The sequence below is a fragment of the Sarcophilus harrisii genome, chromosome 1 (genome assembly GCF_902635505.1).
Source record: "Sarcophilus harrisii chromosome 1, mSarHar1.11, whole genome shotgun sequence".
NCBI lineage: Eukaryota > Metazoa > Chordata > Mammalia > Dasyuromorphia > Dasyuridae > Sarcophilus > Sarcophilus harrisii.
Window position 1 is genome coordinate 226187567 of NC_045426.1, and position 23941 is coordinate 226211507.

Below are 23941 nucleotides of genomic sequence, written 5' to 3' on the forward strand. Positions count from 1 at the left end.
CCAAACATAGCTAGTCTGGTCCTTAGGTAATAAACATCTAGTTTCTCACTAGATGTGTGCTGAAATCCTTTAGAGCATAATAGGCCCCTTCTTGTGATTGGCTAGCATAGGCTTTGAGAAACCAAAATCACCTCTCCACTACAATGAGTCATCTAAGGAGGATTTCAGTAAAGTATGAAATATTGTATTTGAAAGCTAATTGAATCCTGGATAGTTTCATAGTCCCTCAAGTAGAGCATTTTTGGCCTCAGTTTTGATGTAGAGTTGTGAGAAGAATATGAAACTAAACAGAACTTGTACTTATTCAAGACATACTTATTTTGTTTGAGAATTTGTTTTTTTAAAATTATTTTTAAAGTGAAATTTTAGCAAGAGCGATAAGATCTGCTTAATAGAGGGTTCCAGTTAGATTCCTGATTAACGGCATCTAATCCTGACTGAGACCCTGCATTCAATTGTATACATGTTTCCCTACAAGGGTTCAAGCAATCAAAAAATACATAAGATTTGAAATATTTACTTCCTTTTATATCAAAGGCTTCAGGTGGAAACAGAAGACAGTCTTGTGATGGCAGAATTGTGTGATGAAGTAAAAGAGGAGTCACTGAATGAAAATAAAAACAAACTATCTGAACATTATCAAAATCTTTTATTCCTAATAGTCTTCTGGGAGGATTATGTACGGTCTACAGTGGCCACATTCTTTTCAGCTGAATGTGTGTATAGTCCCTGGACTCAATGGAGTGGAATATATAATAAATAGATAGTAGGTACCAAACAAAAGCAAATGAAAAATATTGAATAAAACTAATAACCTGTTTTCCCTTTGCCAGACTAAGCAGCTACTATCATCTGAACACAACCACTCCCCTCCTCCAACTTTACCTAGGTGCCTTTGGGCTTCAGAGACATGACAGATTCTCTTTTATTCATTCCCTAGTTATATTTGCAAAGACCCAGTTTTATCAAGGGATTCTTAATTTAATTATACATACTATGTTAAGTTATTTCTTTTTGTTGAGAGAAGCTGAATCCAAATAGAAGTATACAGATTAGATTGTAAATTCCTGGAAATTAAGAACTATGGCACTGTTTTTTGCTTTGTTGTGGGTTTTTTTTTTGTTTGTTTTGTTTTGTTTTTTGATTTTTTTTTCAACTGTTACAATAGTTAGTGCACTATTCTATGTGCAATAAAGATTCTACAGATTTGTTGAATGATTGAAATTTTAGACCTGGTTTTCAGAGGGAAATTTAAAAGAATTATAAAATTCTCTTCGCTATAGTTCTTGGGTTATTCTTTGTGGGTGTTCCACATATAACTCAGAAGAGATTTTGCTTTCTATCTTCTTGCAACATTATAACCATTGTTTAACTCCTTTATTTCTGTTATGACTATCTCTGTTTTCTTATTCTGAGGGCAGCCCCATTGGAATCAAGAAGAGAAAGGTTTGAGATATCCTTTTTACAATAAGTTTTATTTAGAAGAAAAGTCCTTTTCAGACAAATAAAATGAGCATCATTTTTAGGCCTTAGCCTTGAGTTGAGAAAAGGATTCTTTATCTCTGCTACAATTAGATGTGTCACTATGGGCAGGTCTCTGTTAATTTTATTTAGCCTATGCTATTTTTTATTAGAGCAACTTAAGTTAACTGGATTACTGGTCCAGACTAATAGGATGCGTGGCAACACACCCCAAAAGTACATAAAGATTCTCTGATTTGATCGGTTACTCAGGGCTTCAGTAACTTTTTCTTGAAAATGGGGATTTTATTTCTAGAGTTCGTCTATGTTGATCCTGTGTGGAAAGTGCCTCTGGTAGGACAAATTGCAAACTTTCTCAACAATCAGTCAAGCAACAGAAATTTATTAAGTAACTACTTTGTGTCAGATACTGTGCTAAATGCTGAGGATACAGAGGAAAAACAATATTTTCTCTCCTCAAAGAACTTCTACTGGCAAAGATAAATATAAGAAAAATAGAACATAATTTGGGGAAAAGGCACTAGCAACTGGGGGGATCAGAAAAGCCAGCAGGTAGCGTGTGAACTGAGCCTTGAAGCGAACTGGAGTATATGAAGAGGATTAGTGTATATATTAAGTACAGCAATGTAGGTAGAAGTATTCTAAAGAGGTTAAGCTTAGGATCACAATAACACAACTAGTAAATTTGAACTCCGACAGGATTTGAGTCCAGCTCTTCCTTAAAACAGGTTTAGCCTTCTGGCTATTATACCATGCTTCTTCTAGGTTAAACATGTTCCGACTGAAAAGAAGTTGTGTTAGAAACTATTCAGTAGAGGAAAAAAATATATTAAAGAACAATTATATTAGGTGGTTATAAGGAATCATAAGCTAAGGAAAAAAGGAAAATGTTTCCTTCATGATGACTAAAATGTGTATGTAATATTCCATGTTACTTAATACATGGTAGGTGCTGCTCCTATTATACACTCACAAAATATATAAATTAAAAGCAAATGAGCAGTATTGTGTGTTGTTTATGAAGTCAGTCTCAATAACAATTCATATCACCTGATAGTAATGTAGCACAATAATCACAATTTAAGTGATCATCCTTTAAACATCAACAAATGACTGTTTTGTGATGTTCTATAGTTAAGGTATTTTTTTGTTTTGTTTTTTGATGTTGGTGGAGGATGATGAGGAAAGGACTTAGATCCTGGAATTTCAGGTTATAACTGTTTCAAAACTAAGATCAAAATTATTACAAAATTGAATTAGTTAATACAATTAATTTTTCCCCATTGGAGATTAGTTTTCAATGTCTAAAAAACAAAATAAAAACATGACATAGCTAAAAAGAAGGTAGTATTGAGTAATATTATTATGGAATTTATATCTCATTTCTCTACCATTCATCTCTCTCTCACATTAAGTGTTCTTCCTCTGAGTTTTTCTTTTTCCTCTTCTCCATCTTACACTCCTTTTTCCTTTCTACCCCCAACCTCTGGGAATTAGTCTTCTTTTTTTTTTTTTTTATTGGATCCAAATAAAATGATAAAATTACTTTTTCATAAAAAATGTCAATGCATTCAACTTCTTTTATTCTTGGCAGTATTCCCCTTCTCTCTCCCCTTCTCCCCCCAAACTTCTATGGGGTAAAACTCATATTTAGCTTACTTTTTTTTAATTTTTGGTTTTGCTTTCCAATTTGAACGTTTGTTCTTTTCCTCCCCCGCCCCTTTCTAGATGTATCCTAGCTGTGCTGACCTCTGCACTATGTAGTATTGTCATCTGGTGGATTGTTTGTGACTGCATTCTTCCCATCCTGCTATTCTGTCTAGATGGTTTAAGAACCTAGTAACCATCAGGACCTTTTGACAGATAGCCACTGTGTAAGTGTCCCATTCCATTTCTCTACTATTAATCACTTTTGGTGTCCAGTATGTTTTTCATGATGCATGTATTTATCCATATTCTCCCCTCTCCTAGCTTTATTGTAAAAGATTATTTGCTTTTTTTTAAAAAGCTGCTTTTGAGTGTGGGTTTGTTTATGAAAACTGTTTGAAGGGATTAATAACATAGGACATTTAAAAGGTCTTTCGATTTTTATCTTAGAAATGGATTAAATGAAAAATAAGGACATATCTCATACAATATTCATCAGATGAAATTAATTTTGATTTTGTATTTTCTACTGAATTTGTGTATGTAGTTTCTCTTAGAGAATTTATGTACCTTTCTGGATCAATGAAAAAGAATTCTCCTGTTGCTGTTTTATCAGGTGGTGATTGGCACCCTTCATCTTGCTTTTTAAAAATCTGTTATCTAATTATATGACAATTTTGTCTTTTGGTGCTTTCCCTCTATTAAGTTTTAATTGTTTTCCTTCCCCAGTTTAAATGTTTTGTTTCTCTCACTTTGTGAAATTGCAATAGGTATAGCTTCTCAAGACTTTATGTAAAATTCAAATAAGAAGGGAAGAGAATAGATAAGGTTATGTATGAATAAAGGTGATTGCTGGTTTCCTATCACTACCATCACTATCTTTCTCTCATACTTCTCCTAAAAGATTGTTTTTATAAAAATGTTCTGAAACATTATTGGTGTAAATATTCACTTGGCAAAATCAACATCAAAAGGAAAGTCATGGAAATGAAGAGGCAAGACTTCTTTGTTACAGAAGAATAATTTGGAAAGAAGATCTTTCTTAAGAACTTATACTAGAGTCCTCAGGATAACAATAAAGAGAAGTTCGTTCTTATTTTTTCTGATATTCCTTCTAGAATTTCTGACTTGTCTTAACTTTGGGTCTTTTGATCCAAAGATGAAGTAGAAATCTACTTCAGTGAAGAGGAAAATCTGGAACTCGATGGGCTTCTTAGTATGGCTTTAAAGGACTGGAAATTCACTTGTAATTCCAAGTTTGAGAATTTGAGATCTTGAAAATTCCACTTCTGCCCACTGATTCTTAAGGGGGAAAAACCCTCCCTTATTCTTGTTTGATATTCTGCTGGGCAAGATATTATTTTATCTTAATTAATAGACGGTTATAAGGTTATAAACTTGTTACATTTTCCCTTTAAAGTACTTTTTTTTCTTTTGTGCTTAGCAGATTCCAAGGATTCAGAATACTTACTAACTCATCAAGGGTTGGCTTGTTAGAAAGAATTGAAAAATAAGATTTTAACATTAATCTCCATAAAGGAAGATGAACAATTTATGGACACTTTATATTAGCCTTTCTCGGCCTTTTCCAATAAAATAGATAGGGAATAAGCTAAATTTTTAAATTAATACTATGGAGACTTGATGAAATATATTGATATATTTTCTTTCATATTGAAAGATCTTTCTGTAGGTATCTTCTTTCTCTTCATTAACCATTTCTGGCTTTTGTTATTTCTTATTTCTGGAGCAATTTCAAACTTGATATTTTTATATTCTAATACATATTAATTTTACAGACAGCTTCAATCTTTATTTACTTTTGCAAATGGATGGGAAATAAGCAGTACTTTTCATACACAGATAGTAAAAGAAAGTCTTGTCATTGTTGTTTGTTCATGCCGTCATTGGGCTTAATCTTCCTTTCAGTAGTTACTTATTTGTGAGGCAAGAGTGGAAATAGTAATAGGGTCAGAGTCTAAGTTGAGAGGCCAGAATCCAGATACTAGCTCGACATGTTTCTCTGACTTGACCAGAGTTCCATATCAGAGAAACATCTTGGGGACCAAGACTGTTTCCTCATCTTTAAAATTAAGAGAATAACTGAAATGTGTATAAAAAGGTTTGTAAAGTCCTTTCCTTACATTTGAACTTTGCAAAAACCTGCAAGGAGGCACGTTGAGTATATTAAATTTTATTCATTATTCTAAATGCTAAATCTAAATTTTACAGAGGAGGAAAATGTGGATCTGAATAATCAGAAAGAAATGGGAAGTGTCAGAGAAAGGTTTGAATGAGGTCATCTTATTCTAAATCCAACACTTTGTTTCTTTCATGGTTGTCTTGAAAACCTAAAAGTTTTCAAAAGAGTTACTAATTTTAAGACTAGTACTTATTATATCTCTTACTAAATGCAAAATTACAAACCCTAAAATTCTATAGGCTGTCTTTCTTTCTTAATGAGATATCTCCTTTCACATTTGTCTCCAACAGTTGCTTGCTTTGAGGATCATAATAACAGGATGAGGGATCAAATGCTTATATCATTCTATTATCTCTTGGCTCTATAGCTCTGAAATAAACAGTGTTGAATACCACAGCTGTCTTCTCACTATTTTCATGTCAGATGAGGTTATTTGACTCCATCAGTAATATAGTTATTCTTTTCTGATAGGTAATTTTTTTATTTTAAAAAGGCAGCAAGATGTGATCTGACATGGTTAAAAATTAGAATGGAGGACTGGTGCTTTTATTTATAGATGGAACTCTCATTTATAATGCAGACTAGAACATCCTCATGCAATCAGGGTTATAAAGCCATTACTATATGTCTCAGAGTTGAGAATTGAACCCCAGACCATAGCAGAATTAAGATAGAGAATTAAAATTACAGTTTCTGTCCGCTATACCACAATATAGAGATTGAGATGTCCTAGATAGGAACATTATATGGCAAGCATGGATTTCCAGTTTTCAAAGATTGGAATAAAATGTCACAAATTATACTGACAATAACTTAATATTTCTTTGCTATAAAAGACAGGTACTTGGGTTGCATCAATGTCTTCCTGAACATCATTTTTGGTTGTTCAAAAAATTTCTGTTAATTCACTTTGGTTCAATAGAATGGCAGAAACACCAGCTTTTTTTCATCCTGTTATTCATAGGTAGATTAAACAATAGAAAGAATAACCAGGTGGATGAGGCCTTTGATTTCTCTTACAAAAGGAGTGCTTTCACATTAAATATTCAGTTTTGTGGCTTGAAAGGCACTGAGAACTTTGCCATTTGTAGTGGTAAATTCTTTAAAGTTTCAGAGCTGACAGAGGCTCAGAAGACATGAGAATCCAGTGGGGAGGGAGAGGGGGGCGGAAGGGAATACATGTAAAACAGAACTTTAATGAAGGATTTAACAGTAGTAGAGGGGGAAGTATACCAGAAAGGCACTATATTTAATGAAGTGTTAGCTGCTTGATTTGAGGGATGGAAATGAGCAAGATGAAAACACTGTAGTTACACTGACCCATGATAGATGCTAAAAGGAAATTGAATCATGTGATAAGACAAGACATTATCCCCCATGGATCATAATATACTCTAGTAAGGGAATATTAACATATACACAAATGTAGCTCAAACTGAAGCATAAGTGTATCAGGATATACATAATATTATGAAAAAATAAGATATAACCAGTGAAGAAGATGAGTTGAGAGCAGATTTCTTGGAAGTATCATTTGACTTTGGCTATAAAAGAGGAGTAGGCTTCCAATAAACCAGGGTAGATGGCAGTTAGAAATGGTTTCTTTTCCAGGCATAGGGAACAGCATGAGCAAAAGTTTGAAAGAAAAAAAAAATGCAGGCGGTATGCAGGGACCGCTAAGCTGGAGTAGATCACATGAGAGAAATAGTATGAAGCTGGACAAGCAAAATGCTATCAGATTATGAAGGACACTGAAAGGGAGATTTGCAAAATCATTTGGGTTTTGTTGGAATTGCAATAAAGGAGTCATATGAGATGTGTTCAGTAGAGCTGTGATATAATAAGATCTGTGCAATAAGGAAGATTAGTCTGGCCATCATGGAAATTGATCAAAAAGAAAAGAAAATGGGATCAGAAAGATGAATTAAGCGGTTTATATAGGAGAGGAATTAGTATGCATAAAGTTATAGAGATACAATCAAATTCAAAATTTAAGGAAAAAAGATGAGTAACACATGACCCTAAGGAGACCTAAGTTTACCGTATCCCACTCTCTCACTTTGTTAATTCACAATAAATTCTAAAGACTGTGGCATAAACTAGGATTTAATAAATGGTTTTTGATGACAAATTCTGAGGATGAAAACTCATAATGTGGTAAATTGCCCATTATTAGCACAGTGCTTGGCACATACTATGTGCTTAATAAATATTTTGTAGCTTGATTGATTGGTTGAATTCACAAAATGAATTCCTTTGTGGTAGAAATTTTTAACTTTATAAAGACTCAATTTTTTTTCTAGAAAAGGCAACATACTTTAAAACTATTGTTTATATATTTTCTACTTGTATTACTAACACTTTTTTACTTTACATAGGCTGGTGAATAAATGAACATGTAATCTTTCTCAGCTAAGCCCAGTGATGCCTTGTTTAATTTTCTTATTAAGGTTATGTATCCTAGGATTTATCCCCCTGGAACATTCAGCGTAGGTGACTTAACTTTGACTAATTCCAAATCAATTGAAGGGCAGTTATTGGCTAATTAGTTCACAATTCATCTCCCTCAGGACCGAGAGACATATATTTTAACAAGTCTTTGATTATTTGAAGGATTATTTAATGCTCTGCTTTCTCCATTGAAAACAAAACTTTTTTCCACCATCAAATGTCAGTTCTGGCCTGGAAAGCTGTCAAGAAAAAGGCATGATTTTTCTGTTACAGGTTTGGCACAGTCATGGAATGGATTAGATAATTAATCCCTGAGAAGCTCTTCCAGATTTGTAATGATTCTGTGATAAGCAAAGCACACATTGCTGGCAGCAGTAGCAGTGGGAGTTTAAGAAATGCTAACATTGTTGTAGGAAATCTTCATCTTTACTGGCTGATAAAAGGACCTTTGGTTCAAAGTATTAACCACAATCACTAAAAAAAGTGGGGGGGAGGGAAGGAGAAATACACAGCAAAAACCAATAGATGCAGGAGCTATTTTAAAATTGGAACTGGGTTCCATTTTACCTTAAGAGCATTAAATTGTAAGAAATTTTTTTTTCAAACTTAATTGCTGGAGGAAATGGTAGCATACAAGAATGTGTTCTGACCAATAATCATTGCTAATAAATAAATAAAATAATTTTTTAAAAGTATCATAATCTTAGAGGTGCAACTTGGTATACTCCACAGAGAACTGGCTCTAAATTCAACTCCTATCTTTGATCTCGGGCAAGTCACTGAAATTCCAAGTATCCTAGGCAATTTCCCTAGGACTATAGATTGCAGAGAAGATGAAATTATTCTCAAGATACAGTATCATAAGAATGTACAAGTAAAAAAGGGGAAAAAAGAAATCTTTTTTTCCCTTTAGTTAATCCAAGTTTTGTTTTTGTTAAAACATCAATATTTGATCTGAGCAGCTGATGGACTTGGAGGTTTAGGTTTGTTTTTTTTTTTCCCCCTGTCCTAAAACCCATTTAGATGGGTCTCTCAGCTTATTGGTGGAGATATCAGTATCATGACAATACAAAGGAGAAGAGGTCCAAAATCATTTTGCATTCTTCTCTTAGCCATTGTTTACTTTGCCAACAATATTGTGAAACATTGAGTTGATTCCTGTTACTAAATGAGAAATTCATTTGAGGTTCTTATTTTCTAATTTGTGAGCATAACTTTGTGAGTATAAGACATGTTTGCTTTTTGTTTTTAAAATGTATTTTTTGAGAAGCTATGCTTTTTAAGGTCACCCAAAATATATAACTCTGGTTTTGCTCCCTTAATACAGTATCTTAATAGAGACAGAGTGACTTAGAAACAGAATGAATAGAAAGATGATCTCAGAGCCTGCAAGATCTGGATTCAAGTTCTGTTTCTGGCATATTGGTTGTATACTTAGGCAAGTCACTTAAACCTGTCAATGATCTAGGCCAGGGGTCCTCAAACTACGGCCGTGGGCCAGATTTGGCAGCTGAGGACGTTTATCCCCCTTAGCCAGGGCTATGAAGTTTCTTTATTTAAAGGCCTACAAAACAAAGTTTTTATTTTTACTACAGTCTGGCCCTCCAACAGTCTGAGGGACAGTGAACTGGCCCCCTATTTAAAAAGTTTGAGGACCCCTGATCTAGGAAATCCTCTAAGACTATTAAATTGCAGATAAGGTGCCATCTGTTTTGGAAAAAGAATTTTCTTGACCTGGAAATTCTGCATACATCTGACATAAGAGATCCAGCCAGTCTCTGTACCTATCCTAATTTTCCTATACTTTGGAATAACCTAAGGATTAAACTTTTATTCCACCAGGAACTTGGAGGCTTAACAATTGACATTAATTCAGACTAAGTTATATTTACTGAATGGATGTTAAAATCATGAAAGTGCATCTTATTAAGGTTCATCGCCAGAGAAAAGTTGAACTATTTTGTGTTGTTTCCTTCTGTTTGCAATTGTATTGGTTATGGACTTCTTGGCCTTGAGGAATTGATTTTTTTATGTTTCATAGTTGAAAACCCTTAAGTATGGTTTTCTTGGCTCATCTAGATTCCCCAAAACACACTACATAAGTGGGGAAAAGAGGTCCAATAATCCTGATATTTCTCCTGAGAAGGGGGGATTAATAGACAACACTTGAGACATTAAGAATGGCTTTGATTACAGATCACATATGCTACAAAACATGGTTCAGCATCTGTGAACAAATTTGTTCCTGGAAACATGTCAATCCATAATGAAAATGTTTTACGCTAAAACAAAAATGGTCTGTCAACAATATGAAAACAGATAACAGTTCATATGATTTTATTTTTTCTAACTTTTCAGAGTAATTCTTCAGTCCAGTGTTCAGAGCAGTAAAACATCTGAACCTAACATTTCTGACAGTTCAGGCATTTTTCAAAGAACTACCAGATCTGCTGCAAGAAAAAGCAGTTTTAAAAGGTGAGCAAAGAGTCTTACCTTTTTAAAAAGATGCATCCTTTGCTTTTTTAGCACAGCTTTTTGGACCATACCTTGTCCACTACTGGAATTGGAATTAACCTGGGAGGAAGTAGATTTACAGGGACCAAAAAATACTCAAAAGCTGCCTTTCTTTTTTAATGTACTATTAACTTCTCAAACTTTTAATGTTCTGTCATGCTTTTGTTTAGCTGTAGATGGGTTGTGGACAGTAGGAACTTTGAGCTCCCATTTTTGACATGTTTTTAAGTAGGAATTGGCTGTGCTCTCACGGATTCTTACTAAATGATCTCAGAGCTGTTTGTTAAGGTTTGAAAGAACTCTTTCCTATGACTGTGAGATTGTCCAAATCATTGAGATAGCTAATGTGGACAATTATGATGAAATATGCTTCCCACTGCATTTTCCTTTGTGACTATTCTCTTTTTCTCACTCAGAAGCTCTGCCAGTTTGAATTTAGCAATTTTTATTAGCCTCCCATGATTAAAAAATAACTATATAACAAAATTAATGTAACATCCATATCATTTATCCCATGTAGGCTTTATTCTTAACATAGAAGAGTTATTATTGAAGAGGGAATAGAGTGGAAATGGAATTCATTCTGAAGAAAATAATATAACTTCAAATCTTGGTTGTGCTACTTAATAATGTCACCTTGAGTCAGTCACTCTGTCTGCAATTCAGTTTTCTTATTTGTAAAATAATGTGCAATATTTCTTTATTATAGGGTGATTATAAAGCTCAGATGAGATATATGTTCTATGCAAAGTACAAAGTTCTATATAGTAACCCTCTTAGGTTTTTTTTTTTTAATTGCTCATTATTATTGAGCTTGCTTTTTTTTTTTTAAAGGCATATAAAGTAGAACTGGGAGGGTTCCCACTTTTCATATTTCAAGAATGAAAATAATGCCTATGGAGCTTAAATGATTTTGTCTAGAATCTGCCCAATGGCAGAGTGGATTCGAACTAAGATCCACTTTCTCCAAGGCTAATTCTCTACCTACCTGTTCTTTTATTATGTCCCAACTAATTCATACTGTACAGCATTCTCTTTCTCAGACTTGAATATGCACTAACATCAGGAGGAGATCAAATATGTCACATACTAAAAAGAACTTTGCTTTAGGCAAGATCTAAATTCTAATTCCTGTTGTTTACCAAATCATGGAGGGAACTCAATTTAGACCCACACCTAACAGACACATTTATGAAAAGGCAAACATGTATTACAGGCTTTACGAAGGTGCAATATTGTTTTTAAAAAATTTTAATGGTGTTATATGTTTTCCAAATATGTGCACAGATTGTTTTCCACATTCACCTTTGAAAAACTTTGTTTTCTAATTCTGTTTCAAATTTTTCTCCCTCCCTTCCCCCTCCTCAAAACAACAAGCAATCAGATATATATTTATTTGTCATGCTGAGCAAAAAAAAAAAATCAAAGAGAAAAAACTCAAGGGGGAAAAATGTTAGCAGCTAACATCACAAGAAAAGATAAAAATACTGTGCTTTGATCTTTAATTCTCTCTTTGAATGTGGATAGCACTTGGCCTTCAGGATTAAGATAATCTGGCTTCAACTACTACCTTTAAAATCTACTAGCCATGCTTCATTGGGTGGTGAGCCTTGCTGTACTTTCAGGCCGTTCTGCAAGGTCATAATTTATAAGGGATTTGGTGATAATCTTTAATGAAGAGAGTTTCCTGTCCCAAAGCCCTCATTCAGAGATGAATTCACATGTTAGAACAAGCCCAGTAGCTGTTCTCCTGTTTCAGTTGTATCCTATTCTTCTTGACCCTTTTGGGGCTGTCTTGTCAAAGATTCTGGAATGATTTATCATTTCCTTCTGGTAAACAGAGTTAAATTAAGATTTGTCCAGGATCACACTTAGTAAGCGTCTGAGATGAGATTTTAACTCAAGAAAAGGAATTTTCCTGACTCCCAAGTCTGGCTCTCTATTCATTGTACCACCCAGGACAAAGAGTATAAGTGGAAATTCATGTTTCATCAAATGTATTGAAACAAGTGGTATGTTGTAAAGGATGCAGAAGGTACAGGGGGAAAGAATTGAATAATGTTTTTTGATGTTGGATTGTTTGATTGGGCATTTGCAATGCTAGCATCCCCCTAAAAGTTCCCATGTAGACTCTAATTGAAAAGAAAAACAGCAAAACATGATTGCTTTGTTTGCATGCTTTTTGTTGAATTGAAGAGCTTATTTTTTCCTTGTTAATTTATATTCTCAAAAGACATAGAAATTAGGTGGGGTTTTTTGATTTGTTTTTTAAAAGGCCTTATTTCTCAGTGCAGTATTTTTAGTCTAAGAAACTGTAAATCATTTCATGATACTTTAAAGACTCATTTCTTATTCCTACTCTATGCTTTTATCCAATAATACTTTTCTTCCAGAGATATGTTAGAAATAAACTACTTAAATGAGCACATAGAACACAGGAGAAGGAATTTTATGAACATCACCCTATATCTATTTGAGTGAGAGTAAAAGGAAGAAAAGATCTGCATGGATAGATAAAATTCAGCAATTTTAAAGGTGGCATACAGAATTGGCTTAGCCATTTCATTAACATTAAATGCATTTTTTCCATCATAATAAATGTAGGGAGGAGTTTTGTTCTTCTCCACTCTATTGATCTAAACAATAGAAAGTAAAAAACCAGATTAACAATCTTTGTCTGAGGGGTATAGTGGATAGAGAGCTGTATATAATTATTATTAATATAACAGATAGCAAAGTACATATTAAAGTACAATCAAATATTAATACATTTAATATATTAAAGTACAAAAACATGTTTATATTCTGTTATCCATTTGCAAAATCTGAAGAAACTTCTCTACAGGAATGGAAAGGTGCGTTAGTCATCAGTGAGCTGAATTTTGGTCATGTTTCTGAAATAGTATCAAAAAGAATTCGATGTAAGAGCAGCTAGGTTGCATGGATCAAATACTGGCCCTGGAGTCAGGAGGACTGAGTTAAAAATCCTACCTCCCATATTTGGCAATTACTTGCTGTATGAACTGGAAAAGTAACTTAACCTTGCAGCCCCTTTCCCCGCAAATAAAAAAGGTACAGACAGAGAATATTAGTTCAGTTTGCCTGCCCTGGAAGTAGGGAAACCAGGAGCAGTTTTTTTATGATCCTTGTGCTTCAAACAGAGGACACTTACTTAGCTGTATGACACAGGGCAAGTCACTTAACCCTGTCTGCCTTAGTTTTCTCTTCTGTAAAATAAGCTGGAGAAAGAAATTACAAACCAAACCATATCTTTGCCAGGATCTCAAATGAGGTCACAAAGAATCAGGTATAGGATTTCTTTCTCCAGTGGCCATTTTGCAGCAGAGCTACGCACTCAGTAGGAAACAACACATCCAGCAGAGAGAGCATCAAGAGCAGAACTCAAATTAATAATTGCAACTTCTGACATCTGAGAAAAGAGATGGTTGCCTTTAAGGAGGTTCAGAGTTGAGTTCCTGAAAAGATTCAGACACATTTGTTTGCATAGCTGTGAGAAAGACTTGCTAGTTACTCAAATCTTCATTTGAAAGGAGGAGATTTGGGGCAGTGGAGAAATAGATTACAAAGCAGAAGTTATGAAAAATTACTTATTCACATAATTAACAAATTCTTTGCTTCTTATTTGCTTGTATTTGTACAGGCAAATTGTTTTGTTTTTACCCAAAGGATTAATTTCTTCAAAATTAACACAACCATACAGGCATTCTGAATAAATAATTTATGTGAAGTATAGTTACTATCTTTTGTTGAAAGGAAAAAACCTGTGACCTAGTTTTTGGTAAATTTTGGAGGAGGAAAATGTGTGTATAATCATTTTAGTCATCAGCTAAGGTAAGGACTTTTAAATGTTGGCATCTGTTTTAAAGATTTATAACAAAAATCACACCCTGTTCTCCTGGGATTTTAGGTAGCTTCCTCAGGGCCTGAAGTTTATACTAATAGTTTCTGTCTCTGAGGCTTTCTCTTGATATGCAATTCATGTGTTTGTGCTCTACTTACATGGTAATTCTGTCACTTATTTGCTTCTATTTATGAAGTGGTTTTCCTGCTCAGATGTTCCATAAATGCTCTTATTGAAATTCATAAAATGACTTCCCATTGGTTTTGTTCAGGTTGCAGAATTTTACAACTTTGGAGAGCTTCTTTGCCAAATTGATAAAGAATTATCCACTATGTCTGAGAGAAGAAATAAAGCATATGTGTTAGCCAAGCCCCCTCTCATTCTAGAGGAAATCCCACTATGTTTAACATTTCAAGCATGAACAATAGAAAGACGTATATACACACCCATATATCTACAGCTATGTAAATCTTTTGCCACAAGCTTCTGATAAACTGCAGAAATTTAAATGGAAGGAAATGACACTTAAATCCTGCTTTGATAAGTGGCAAGTCAGCAGATTGACCAACAGTCAATTAACTTTGAAGTGTTAGGTTGGACATGAGTTACATGCTTTTCTATTCACTACATCTTCAGAATGAAAGTGATAAAATATTGATCCCTTGATATGCAAGAATGTTTAAACATTTCTTGTTGTGACTAAATCCATTTATTAGCTAGTTCATAAGATTTATCTATATTCAGTTTTCATTAGGAAATGAATAGAATTTTCACACTGATTTTTAGTGCAGATCACCTCTTGTAGGGCTGGCTGGTAAGTTTTCAGGAATCTTATTTCATTATCTTGTTTTCATTTTGATTCTCAAGTAGATCTTATGTTTAAATAATCTTTTTCTTTACAAGGTCTTCATAGTCAGGCATCACTGATTTTCCTGGGAAGCCATTCTATGTACAAATTCATTCAGTTCTACTATAAGACTATTTTTGTTATTTCTTTTAACACCTGCCTTTTCAGGTCATCCATCTGGTTTTTGCTTCCTAGCTTATTAAATTATTGAGAAAGAGCTATCAATCTGTCAATCCTTTCCGTGTCCAGGCCTGGTGAGGTTTCCCGTAGGGAGCTCTTAGTGAGAAAACTTTCTACCATATACCTTGTCTTCAATTTCTTATCTTAGAGAGTGCCTAGAATGTTGAGAAGTTAATTGATTTTCATAGTCAGACTCAACCAAGATGTGTCAAAGACAAAATAAAAACCCAGGTTATCCTGATTAATCAGTGTTGCCACTGAATGAATATAATTTTACATGTTTGCTATAATAAAGAAAATGCCTAAGTCCTGTTGGTTATAAAATTTAAATAGTTGTTACTCTTTTGGAAATGTTTCCATTTTTAGATTTCTTTACCAAAAAACTTCCTATTTGTGACATTTCCTTCATTGTCACTACCTTGGTTCTTTGTTTTGTTTTTTTGTGGTTTTTTTTGCCTTGTGGTGGTAGGAACTTAGATATAAATCTTGAGTACAATGGCTTCTGAAACTTTAGAATTTCTGGCTATTCTGATTAGATGTCAAAGTGCATCTGGTTGTAACAATGCCAGTATCATTAGCTTGTTGACTATTGTTTTTTTCCAATGGCAGGAGGTAATGAATATTGGATCTGGTTGCTTGGCAAAGTCAGTAAATCACCTTCTTAAAGTTGAAGGTTAACTCCACTAATAAATCTGACAATTTAGACCCAACATGAGACTGTGAAATTTAAGCAAGTTAAATAAAAACTATTCTAGTGGAAATTAGAATGTTAATCAGTGATGGCAGTCATCCCGAATCTGTTTTTTCCATGACAGGATTTGAACTTTAAATTGATCCAGTTAAAGCATTTGCTTTTTATAACCTTTCTTTCTCTCCTCCTTCTCCCCCCCCCACCACTCCCTCACACACATGCGCCTTTTAACTCTTTTATTATTTTGCACTTAAGTGATATGAGAGGAATTAGAACAATCTACAACATTTTGAGATGCAGTTTTTCTTTATTGAGTGTCCAGTCTCTGCCTTTCCATAATGAGAGTGGATTTCATTAAGGATGGTAATGTATCCAAATACTACTTCATAAGAAAGAGAGATGTGTTCTTTGATTTGCTATCAGCCTTTTTCCATTTCCTAATTCTGTCTTTTAAATAGTTAATATCTTTTTACTTAGCCTTACTGGAGTAGTTAAGGTGGCTCAATGGATATAGAGTGCTGGACATGAAGTCAAGAAGACCTAAATTCAAATCTTGGACACTTACTTAGCTGTATGATACAGGGCAAGTCACTTAACCCTGTCTGCCTTAGTTTTCTCTTCTGTAAAATAAACTGGAGAAAGAAATTACAAACCAAACCATATCTTTGCCAGGATCTCAAATGAGGTCACAAAGAATCAGGTATAACAAAAATATCAGTTTCTCTTTTCTTATAGTTTAGCTCCTAAGAGGGAAGTAAACAAAAGAAATGCTTTGTATCAAATGTGTTTATTATATAAATTATGGCATTTTGATTATTTTAATGCTTTTTTCTTCCAGAATTGAATCACTTGTCTGTTCTTTTATGTTTAATAATTGTACCACACTAAAAAACATTAGTTATAACATTTAACATTGTAAAATTTAAGATTATGTTGATATTTTTAGCATGTATTGGCAAAAATGTTTTTATTAGAATGTTGTGTATCATTTTTGTGTTTGGACCAATAATATGAATACAGGACATTTTTACACATTTTAAATAGCCTGTTTTGTTTTGTTTTGTTTCCCCAGTAGCCACTCCATTCCAAGGACTAGAGCAGTCTTGCGTTAAGTTTATAAAATAAAAAATGTGGCCGGAACTGAAGGAATCTTCTAGAAAAAGGAAAACTATAGGACCCAGCACAATTTGTTTGAAAACCAAACAAAAAGCAAAAAAAAAAAAAAAATCTTAGTTGCTTCCAGCTAAGAGACTTGGTCAATGAAGAAAATGTACACAAGAGTTCAATTCGTTGAATTTATTCATATTATGAGTTTTGAAGCCAGTGATTTGATGGAGAACTCAAATCTCTGTGTGAAGAAATATTTGAAGTGGCAAACAAAAGTCATGTATTGTAAATTTAGTCTCAGGTGTAAATATGAAGCCCTCTGTTGTCAAGAGGGTCCAAGAGTCTGTTGGTGCATGTGTATAAATTGTGATGGCAATCATTTTTAGCTCTTGGCCTCCAAAGAAAAGGAGAATCCAAGGCAAGCTTCTGTATATTTTTCTGTTTGTCTTTGCTATCTTCTATTAAGATGTAAAAGGAGAAACTGCTTTATTGAAAGTGTATTTTTTCTTGATTTGCTATAATTTGATTTATTTCATGGTAATTAACCAAATACCACCAAACTGCTTGGTTTCCACCAAAAAGTGTTTTACTAGTTAACTGTATATAAACACTGTTATGTGTTTTGGTACAAAGTGATTGTTTCAGAGAATATTTGAAAACTAGAGAAAGAATATGATCATTGTTTTAGAAGGTCAAGAAGGAAAACTGGTTTCAAATAGTTCAAATGCTGCATAACTTCATTTCTCATTTTTAAGACCATTTCGTAAGTACATAAGTGCTCTGTGACTGGTCACTGTTTTGTTGCCCAGTAATATAGAAAACTTTTCTTAAAAAAAAAAATACTGTGGCTTCTTTCCCTTTACAAAACAAAAATTACCAAGTGATTTAAATTTTTCTTAAGGTACTGCTTTAATTGAATTCTGCTTTTCCTTTTTTTCCTTATCTGATCTCCTTAATTTCAAACTATGTATTACTTGCATCTATGGATTTCAGTTATTAGTAAATATGGAGACTTCACTTATTGCCTTTATTTAGGGTATACAAAAATGTAACTCTTTGTATAGTGCCTTCAAACTAACGAAGCAGAGTACATTCTGTGAATATTAAATGACAAAAATTTACAAAAATTTAATTTAAAACTTGATGTATCTTATAGCTGTGGGGGCCCAATGGCAAAGAATATTTGAGTATCCTGAATTCACATATATTTCTTTTCTACATGCACATGAAATGAAGTGTACAATTGTTACTTCACTAGACCAGTTTCAGGCAATCTAGTTTGAGAAGTTGGACCATTGAAATCTTGTAGAGAATGGATACTTTTATAATATAATACAAATGCATAGAATAAATGTTAGCCATGTTTATTTTTATATCTAATTTATTTTTAAGAGCTGTTGTTAAAAGAAAAAAAAAAGGCCCTATTAGGCCTGAAGGATGATTGTAATTATAGCCTGTAAATGCAAAAAACGAACAACAACAACAACAACAAAAAAAAAAAACTTTAGAGCAGTGGTTTCATTTGGGGGGCAAGAGGTTAATTCTCTCATATAATTCTCATATAACACTGATAATGTTGATAGCTGACATAGGTTCTTGCAGTTTAGCACAAAATAATCCTAAAGATTTGAGGGTAGTACTAGAAACTGTGGCTGCTAGGACTTTGGCTATTAGAATCATTTCCCCTTGTGCCTTTAGAGGCTCCTCCTCTGTAGGCCACATAGGGGGAAAAACTTTTCTGCTGTATTATGGTGGGGGGAGAGGAGGGGAAAGGGGAGAAGCACACAATTATAAAAAACAAATATAAAACTAAGCCTCCAATTCTCAGGCCTGTTTTTTTTATTCTTTCATTTCTTTAAAGACTTTCCTCTATTAATAATCATATATATATAATCAAACTAAAATCTAAAACATAGTTTCCATATTCAGCTTATTGGCCTTTTAAAACAAAATGGGAAAATCTCTTACTCTCCATCATTCCAAAATGAGCAACTTGTTTCCAAGACTAGTTAAGACAATTCTTTTTTCCTTTTTTGGCAAATCTTGGCTAAAATGTTTGTTTCTACCATAAATTTCAGCCTCCAAATTGCCATCACATGATGAGTCCCTCAACTCAGCCTTTCTTGAAATTCTAACCATTTTAAATGTCAGGAAGGATTTTTCTCCCTCATATTTTAGGTTCATCTGCTTTGTTCATACCAGAATTAGTCATAGGAAGTCTGAGTTTGGTTAAAAAGAATTTCTTTGTTGGCCCGCCCTCAGTGACTTGAGCTGGTATGTGCCAAACAAAACAGCCGACAGAGCGTGTGGGTGGGAGTGGAGGGAGGACGACATATTTTGGGATTAAGAAGCATCTGGGTATGGCTGCTGGAAAGATTCCTGTTGTTAGAAGTCAGTTTGTTCTTGTTTTTTTGCTTTTTGATCTCCAAAAATATAACCAAATTGTTCTTCTAAGGTTTCTTACTCTTAAGCCCATTTTGTAGCAGCATTACTTAAACTCTTTGTCAGATAAAATTTCCTAATCAAAGGATACCCAGTGCCATAAAAAAGTGGATAGAAAACTAGCCACAGAAATAGGATCTGGATTCAAGTCCAATTTTTATTATGTACTTATTCTGAGTAAATTTATTAACTTATTGATGTTTTAATATTGGCTTTTCAAAAAGAACCTAAATTGAAGTGAATGTGCTACTTTGTATTGGTTAAGGAAATTCCCCATGTGTTGCTCTTGTAACCATGATGAAATTCAGTAACATCTCTCCTACCTCCACCCTCCCCAAAAAAAACAAACCAAAAAGTACATTCAACATTACTAGATTTGTCTTGGCCACTCTGTATTATTTCATGATTAAACAAGTTAAAATATTTTTAGTACATCTTTAATCTCTTTGGGACTGAGATAGTGAAATTTAAAAGAAATTTTCAAAAATAGAAATGTATATCTGATTTATTTTGACTATGAAAGTAACTTTCATTATCTCTTCCTTTTCTCAAAAAAACAAAACAAACAAAAAAAAAAAAAAAACCCACCAAATCAATGAAGTGTTAAAAATCTGCCTATAGGAAAGTGAAGAAAAGTTTAAAAAACAAACCTATAAAAACCCTTAGCTGAAAAGGAAGATTATAGATAGATTCGTCTTATCTGCCAGGTTTAAAATTTTAGAAAGTATTTTTTTAACCTACCTGTGAATAATGGTTTCACCAAGCATTGCCTCAGTACAACAAGTAGCCTTTCTTGTTCACCAGTGTGGTTGCTCTCCTAAACTTCACAATCCTAAAACTTAACACTAACCCTCACTCCCTTCCTATGGGGAATTTCCTGGGAAACTTTTTCCAAAATTTCTACCTCGATTCTTTCCTCCATGTTTTTAGTTAGGAATCAATTTCCCCATCAGAATGATTGGGGCTAATGTTTGAGACTGAAGTACAATCCACTGTGATGCTCACTGTGGAGCTGTTGCTTTCTTGGGAGACATTCTCCTATAAGGAAGGCCCAAAGGATAATAATGCCTTTCGTTTGATTTATATTTTCTCTATGGGCAACAAGCTATTTCCTCAAAAGAAGTTTGTGAAAAATAGTTTCAATTTCTATTTTCATATACCCTTTCTCATACCATATCTCCCTTCCCTTCCTCAACCCCATTAAATTTTATCAAAAAATTTTTTTAAATAGTTGTTGCTTAGCACGACCTTGATGAGTGTTTTATTTCTTTACTCTTTCATAATGAAAATTATTTCTCACCAAATAATGAGTGGGGTTAGTTCTCCCACCCCTTCTCTCCAGATATTTGTATTCTCCATATTGCTAAATGGAAATGCTGCAGATGTGTTTTTAAAGACTGGACACAATAGTTTATTGAAAATTATTTCCAGTTCATAGAGGGGAAAAATATTGACAGCAGCTCAGTTCATCTGATTTGAGTACTGCAATTTTATATTAATAATTTGCAAACTTTTATCTAAATGTGCACTCATGTATAGGTTATAAAGTTTTCAAGTGTAACTGATTAATCAGTATTTATTTAACCATTGTCTTGATTTTTTTTTTAAATTGAAATGTACATTTCTATTCATTTTTTTAAATCAGAGGGAACTTGTAGAGCGAATGTTTATTTTACTTAAGGTATTTTTCAGGTAAAGCTTCATAATGTCTTGTAAACTAGCTAGTTTAATAAGTATTGTCTCATTTGAAAATCTTGTATTGTAATTTTTATATAAAATGTTCAATAGTGAAAATTGTATGCCCAAGATCATGTACAATTAAAACTATTAACCAGAAACTACTGCGTTATTTTCTTAATTTAAAATTGCGTTACCGATTATCAAAAACTGTAGAAAAAATTCATCATTTGTAGCCTTGGTCACAAATCATTTTCCTGAGGTAAGAACAGGAAGCATCTTACACTGAGGAAGTTATTTTAAGTAAAATCCTGTAGTGAACACTTGCCATTCTGGCATCAAGTAATATGTGATTCTTTTCCTTTTAGGAAATAATTCAGATTAATAGAAATATTTAAGGTCAAGTCAAATGATCATAAAATCACAAACTGAGTAGAAAGTGTTTTACATATCATTTACGCTAACTTAGAAATCATTTAGGCTTACTCTCATTGTACAAAGGAAAAAGTAAATATTAAATGACTTGACCAACACCGCTGAGTGTTAATAGTATTAATGTCCCCTGACTCTTTCCACGTGACATTATGCTTTGTCTCCCTTGCCCAAATATAGCATACTCTTGATATGTGTAGTATAAAGAGACACAGCTAGAATCTGAAATCAGCAATCAAATACACTTTTGGCCCACTTCTGAGTGCACTCTGGATGCACAAGCAACCTCTGGAGTCATCCAGATGGTCTGGCTTGATTATGGGAAGATGAAATGTTTAGTACACTGACATTCTAATAGAAGAAACATATTTGGCTCATGGCCATCAGGAAACGATGGTGATTCAATGAGAAAATATCTGCAATGCAACACCAATATTTGATCAATGTGCTTTCAAATGTGAGAAAGGATAGTGTTTCCAAAGACTCTCTAAACTCAGGCACTTCTTGAGTAATCAGAAAATTTGGGCTTGAATATCAGCTTTGCCAACATAATTTCTGTGTGACCTTGGGCAAACTATGTAACCTATTTAGGGGGTTAGATTACCTCCAAGATGACTGCTCAAAATTGATGTACTTTGTTAATTGGACTGAATAAAAGTTGAAGAAAAAGTCCTTCCCATTTGTAACTGAAGATGTTTTTATTTTTAAATATTTTATTAAATACATTAAGGGGGAAATGAAATACATGAAACCAGAAGTTCTTGAGGGAATATTAGGAATTTATTTTTAACATTTTTTATAGCTATTTTTACATTTATATTTCTCACTATATCAATGACAAAGTTTCAAACACTTAAGATTGATCACCAATCACCCCACTTATTTAGGAATGAAAAAAAATTGGTTTGAATGTCAGGTTAATGGAACACTTTTTGGCTGTTTTTCAGATGAAATAAATGACCAGGTCATTTAAGTTTTGCCAATTCATCATTTGAATACTCGTAGCCAGAAATTTAGGCACTGAAGGTGCAAATCCTAAAGCTAAATTAAGTTTTCTCTTGTGTGTGGATTCAGAACTTGACAGCTATTTAATATTGGCGGAAGGACAGATGAAAAGCGGGCGACACAAAGATGGTTTACTGTTGGTGCATGTAGCTTAAATTCATACTCAAATGCTCTTGGTTTGAGCAGAATTAAAAAGGAGTTTCTCCTAATCAGCTGATAGAATGCCGTTTTCCAGACATTTATGCAACATTTTAAAGTTTAAATAAAAGATGTTTAAATCAGTGGCCACCTCAGGTATCCTTGACTCTAGTTAAGCCCTTCAGCAATATATTTTCCTGTTAATAACAAACAAATCTGTTTTGATGTCATTCAGGGTCTAGTTGAAATTACTCCCCCCACTCCCCAGGTTATGTGTAGTATCAATACCTACAATTTTGTGTGTGTGTGTATAGAGATAGAACTATATAGCTACTTTACAATGTTGTAACATTTGTAAACTTAAGCTCTGATGAAAAATAATTTATCACTTTTTTTTATTAAAGTGATTATCAGAGATGTTCTATCCAGAGTTTTTTGATAACATAACATTTATGCAAAAGGTATTTCAGGATATTTTGGTAATAAAATTACATGCTATTGTGATAGTGTAAGATATTTAAAATGATCAAATGCACCATTTGTTGGGGAAGTCAAAATGGAATCAAGCGATTAAGCATGTTTTTGAGAGTTCAAGGGCCCTTTATACGGAACTGTTTCTACTGAAAGAAGTTACTGCCTAGTACTTGGGTAGTATTTCCTTGGTCATAAATTTTTATACGTATTTCTGACAAAATGATTTTATTATTTTGGTTAAGGACAATAAAGACAAAACAATTTGGCCAAGTATCATGAGTTTTTCAAGTGAGTCCTCCTTTCTCTCCCCCCCTTCCCGTGCATTTAATCTGAGGTGAGGTGTTGAGACTGGATGAAATAACTAGGAAAGTCAAGTTCAGACTGCCTTTGAAAGATGTGATGGGAATTTAAACAATTTTGTTGGTAGCTATCACGTCAAGTTCTCACCTACTAAGTGAAAATGTATGAATGATCAAAAATAGCACTGAAATCTGTGACCAAATAATATCTTGAAGACTATTTCTACTGCCCCTTCTAAGTAGATGAAACAAAAATTCCCTAGACTAACCCTTGGAGACAAGCTTGAAACCATACTGTGAAAAGGAAAGTTGAATAGCAGCTCATTTTTAGTAGTGAGAATATCAGTAACTACTACTGTTAACCATTTCTGAATAGGTCCACTGCTATTTATATAAATGTCATGCTTTTGTACTTGGCATCTTTTTAGGATCATAGATCCCTGAGCTGGAATTTCAGTGACCATCTTATCCAACTCCCTGATTTTAACAA

General features: G+C 33.5%; 1 protein-coding gene across 14 annotated transcripts in view; it reads left to right on the plus strand.

The window, feature by feature from the left end:
- Positions 1-20076, plus strand: part of CDC14B (cell division cycle 14B) — a 140303-nt gene extending 120227 nt beyond the window's left edge. For 5 of the 14 annotated variants that reach the window (XM_031937687.1, XM_031937689.1, XM_031937691.1 and 2 more), the window contains one exon: positions 538-2960. In XM_031937687.1, coding sequence (XP_031793547.1) covers positions 538-763 — 226 coding nt within the window. In that variant the 3' untranslated portion in view covers positions 764-2960. Of the gene's footprint in view, positions 1-537; positions 2961-3210; positions 3357-10141; positions 10259-10817; positions 11089-16949 lie in introns of those variants that run through there. The other 9 variants (XM_023497304.2, XM_012542652.3, XM_003761313.4 and 6 more) reach the window with 8 other exon arrangements.
- The last annotated feature ends 3865 nt before the right edge of the window (positions 20077-23941 follow it).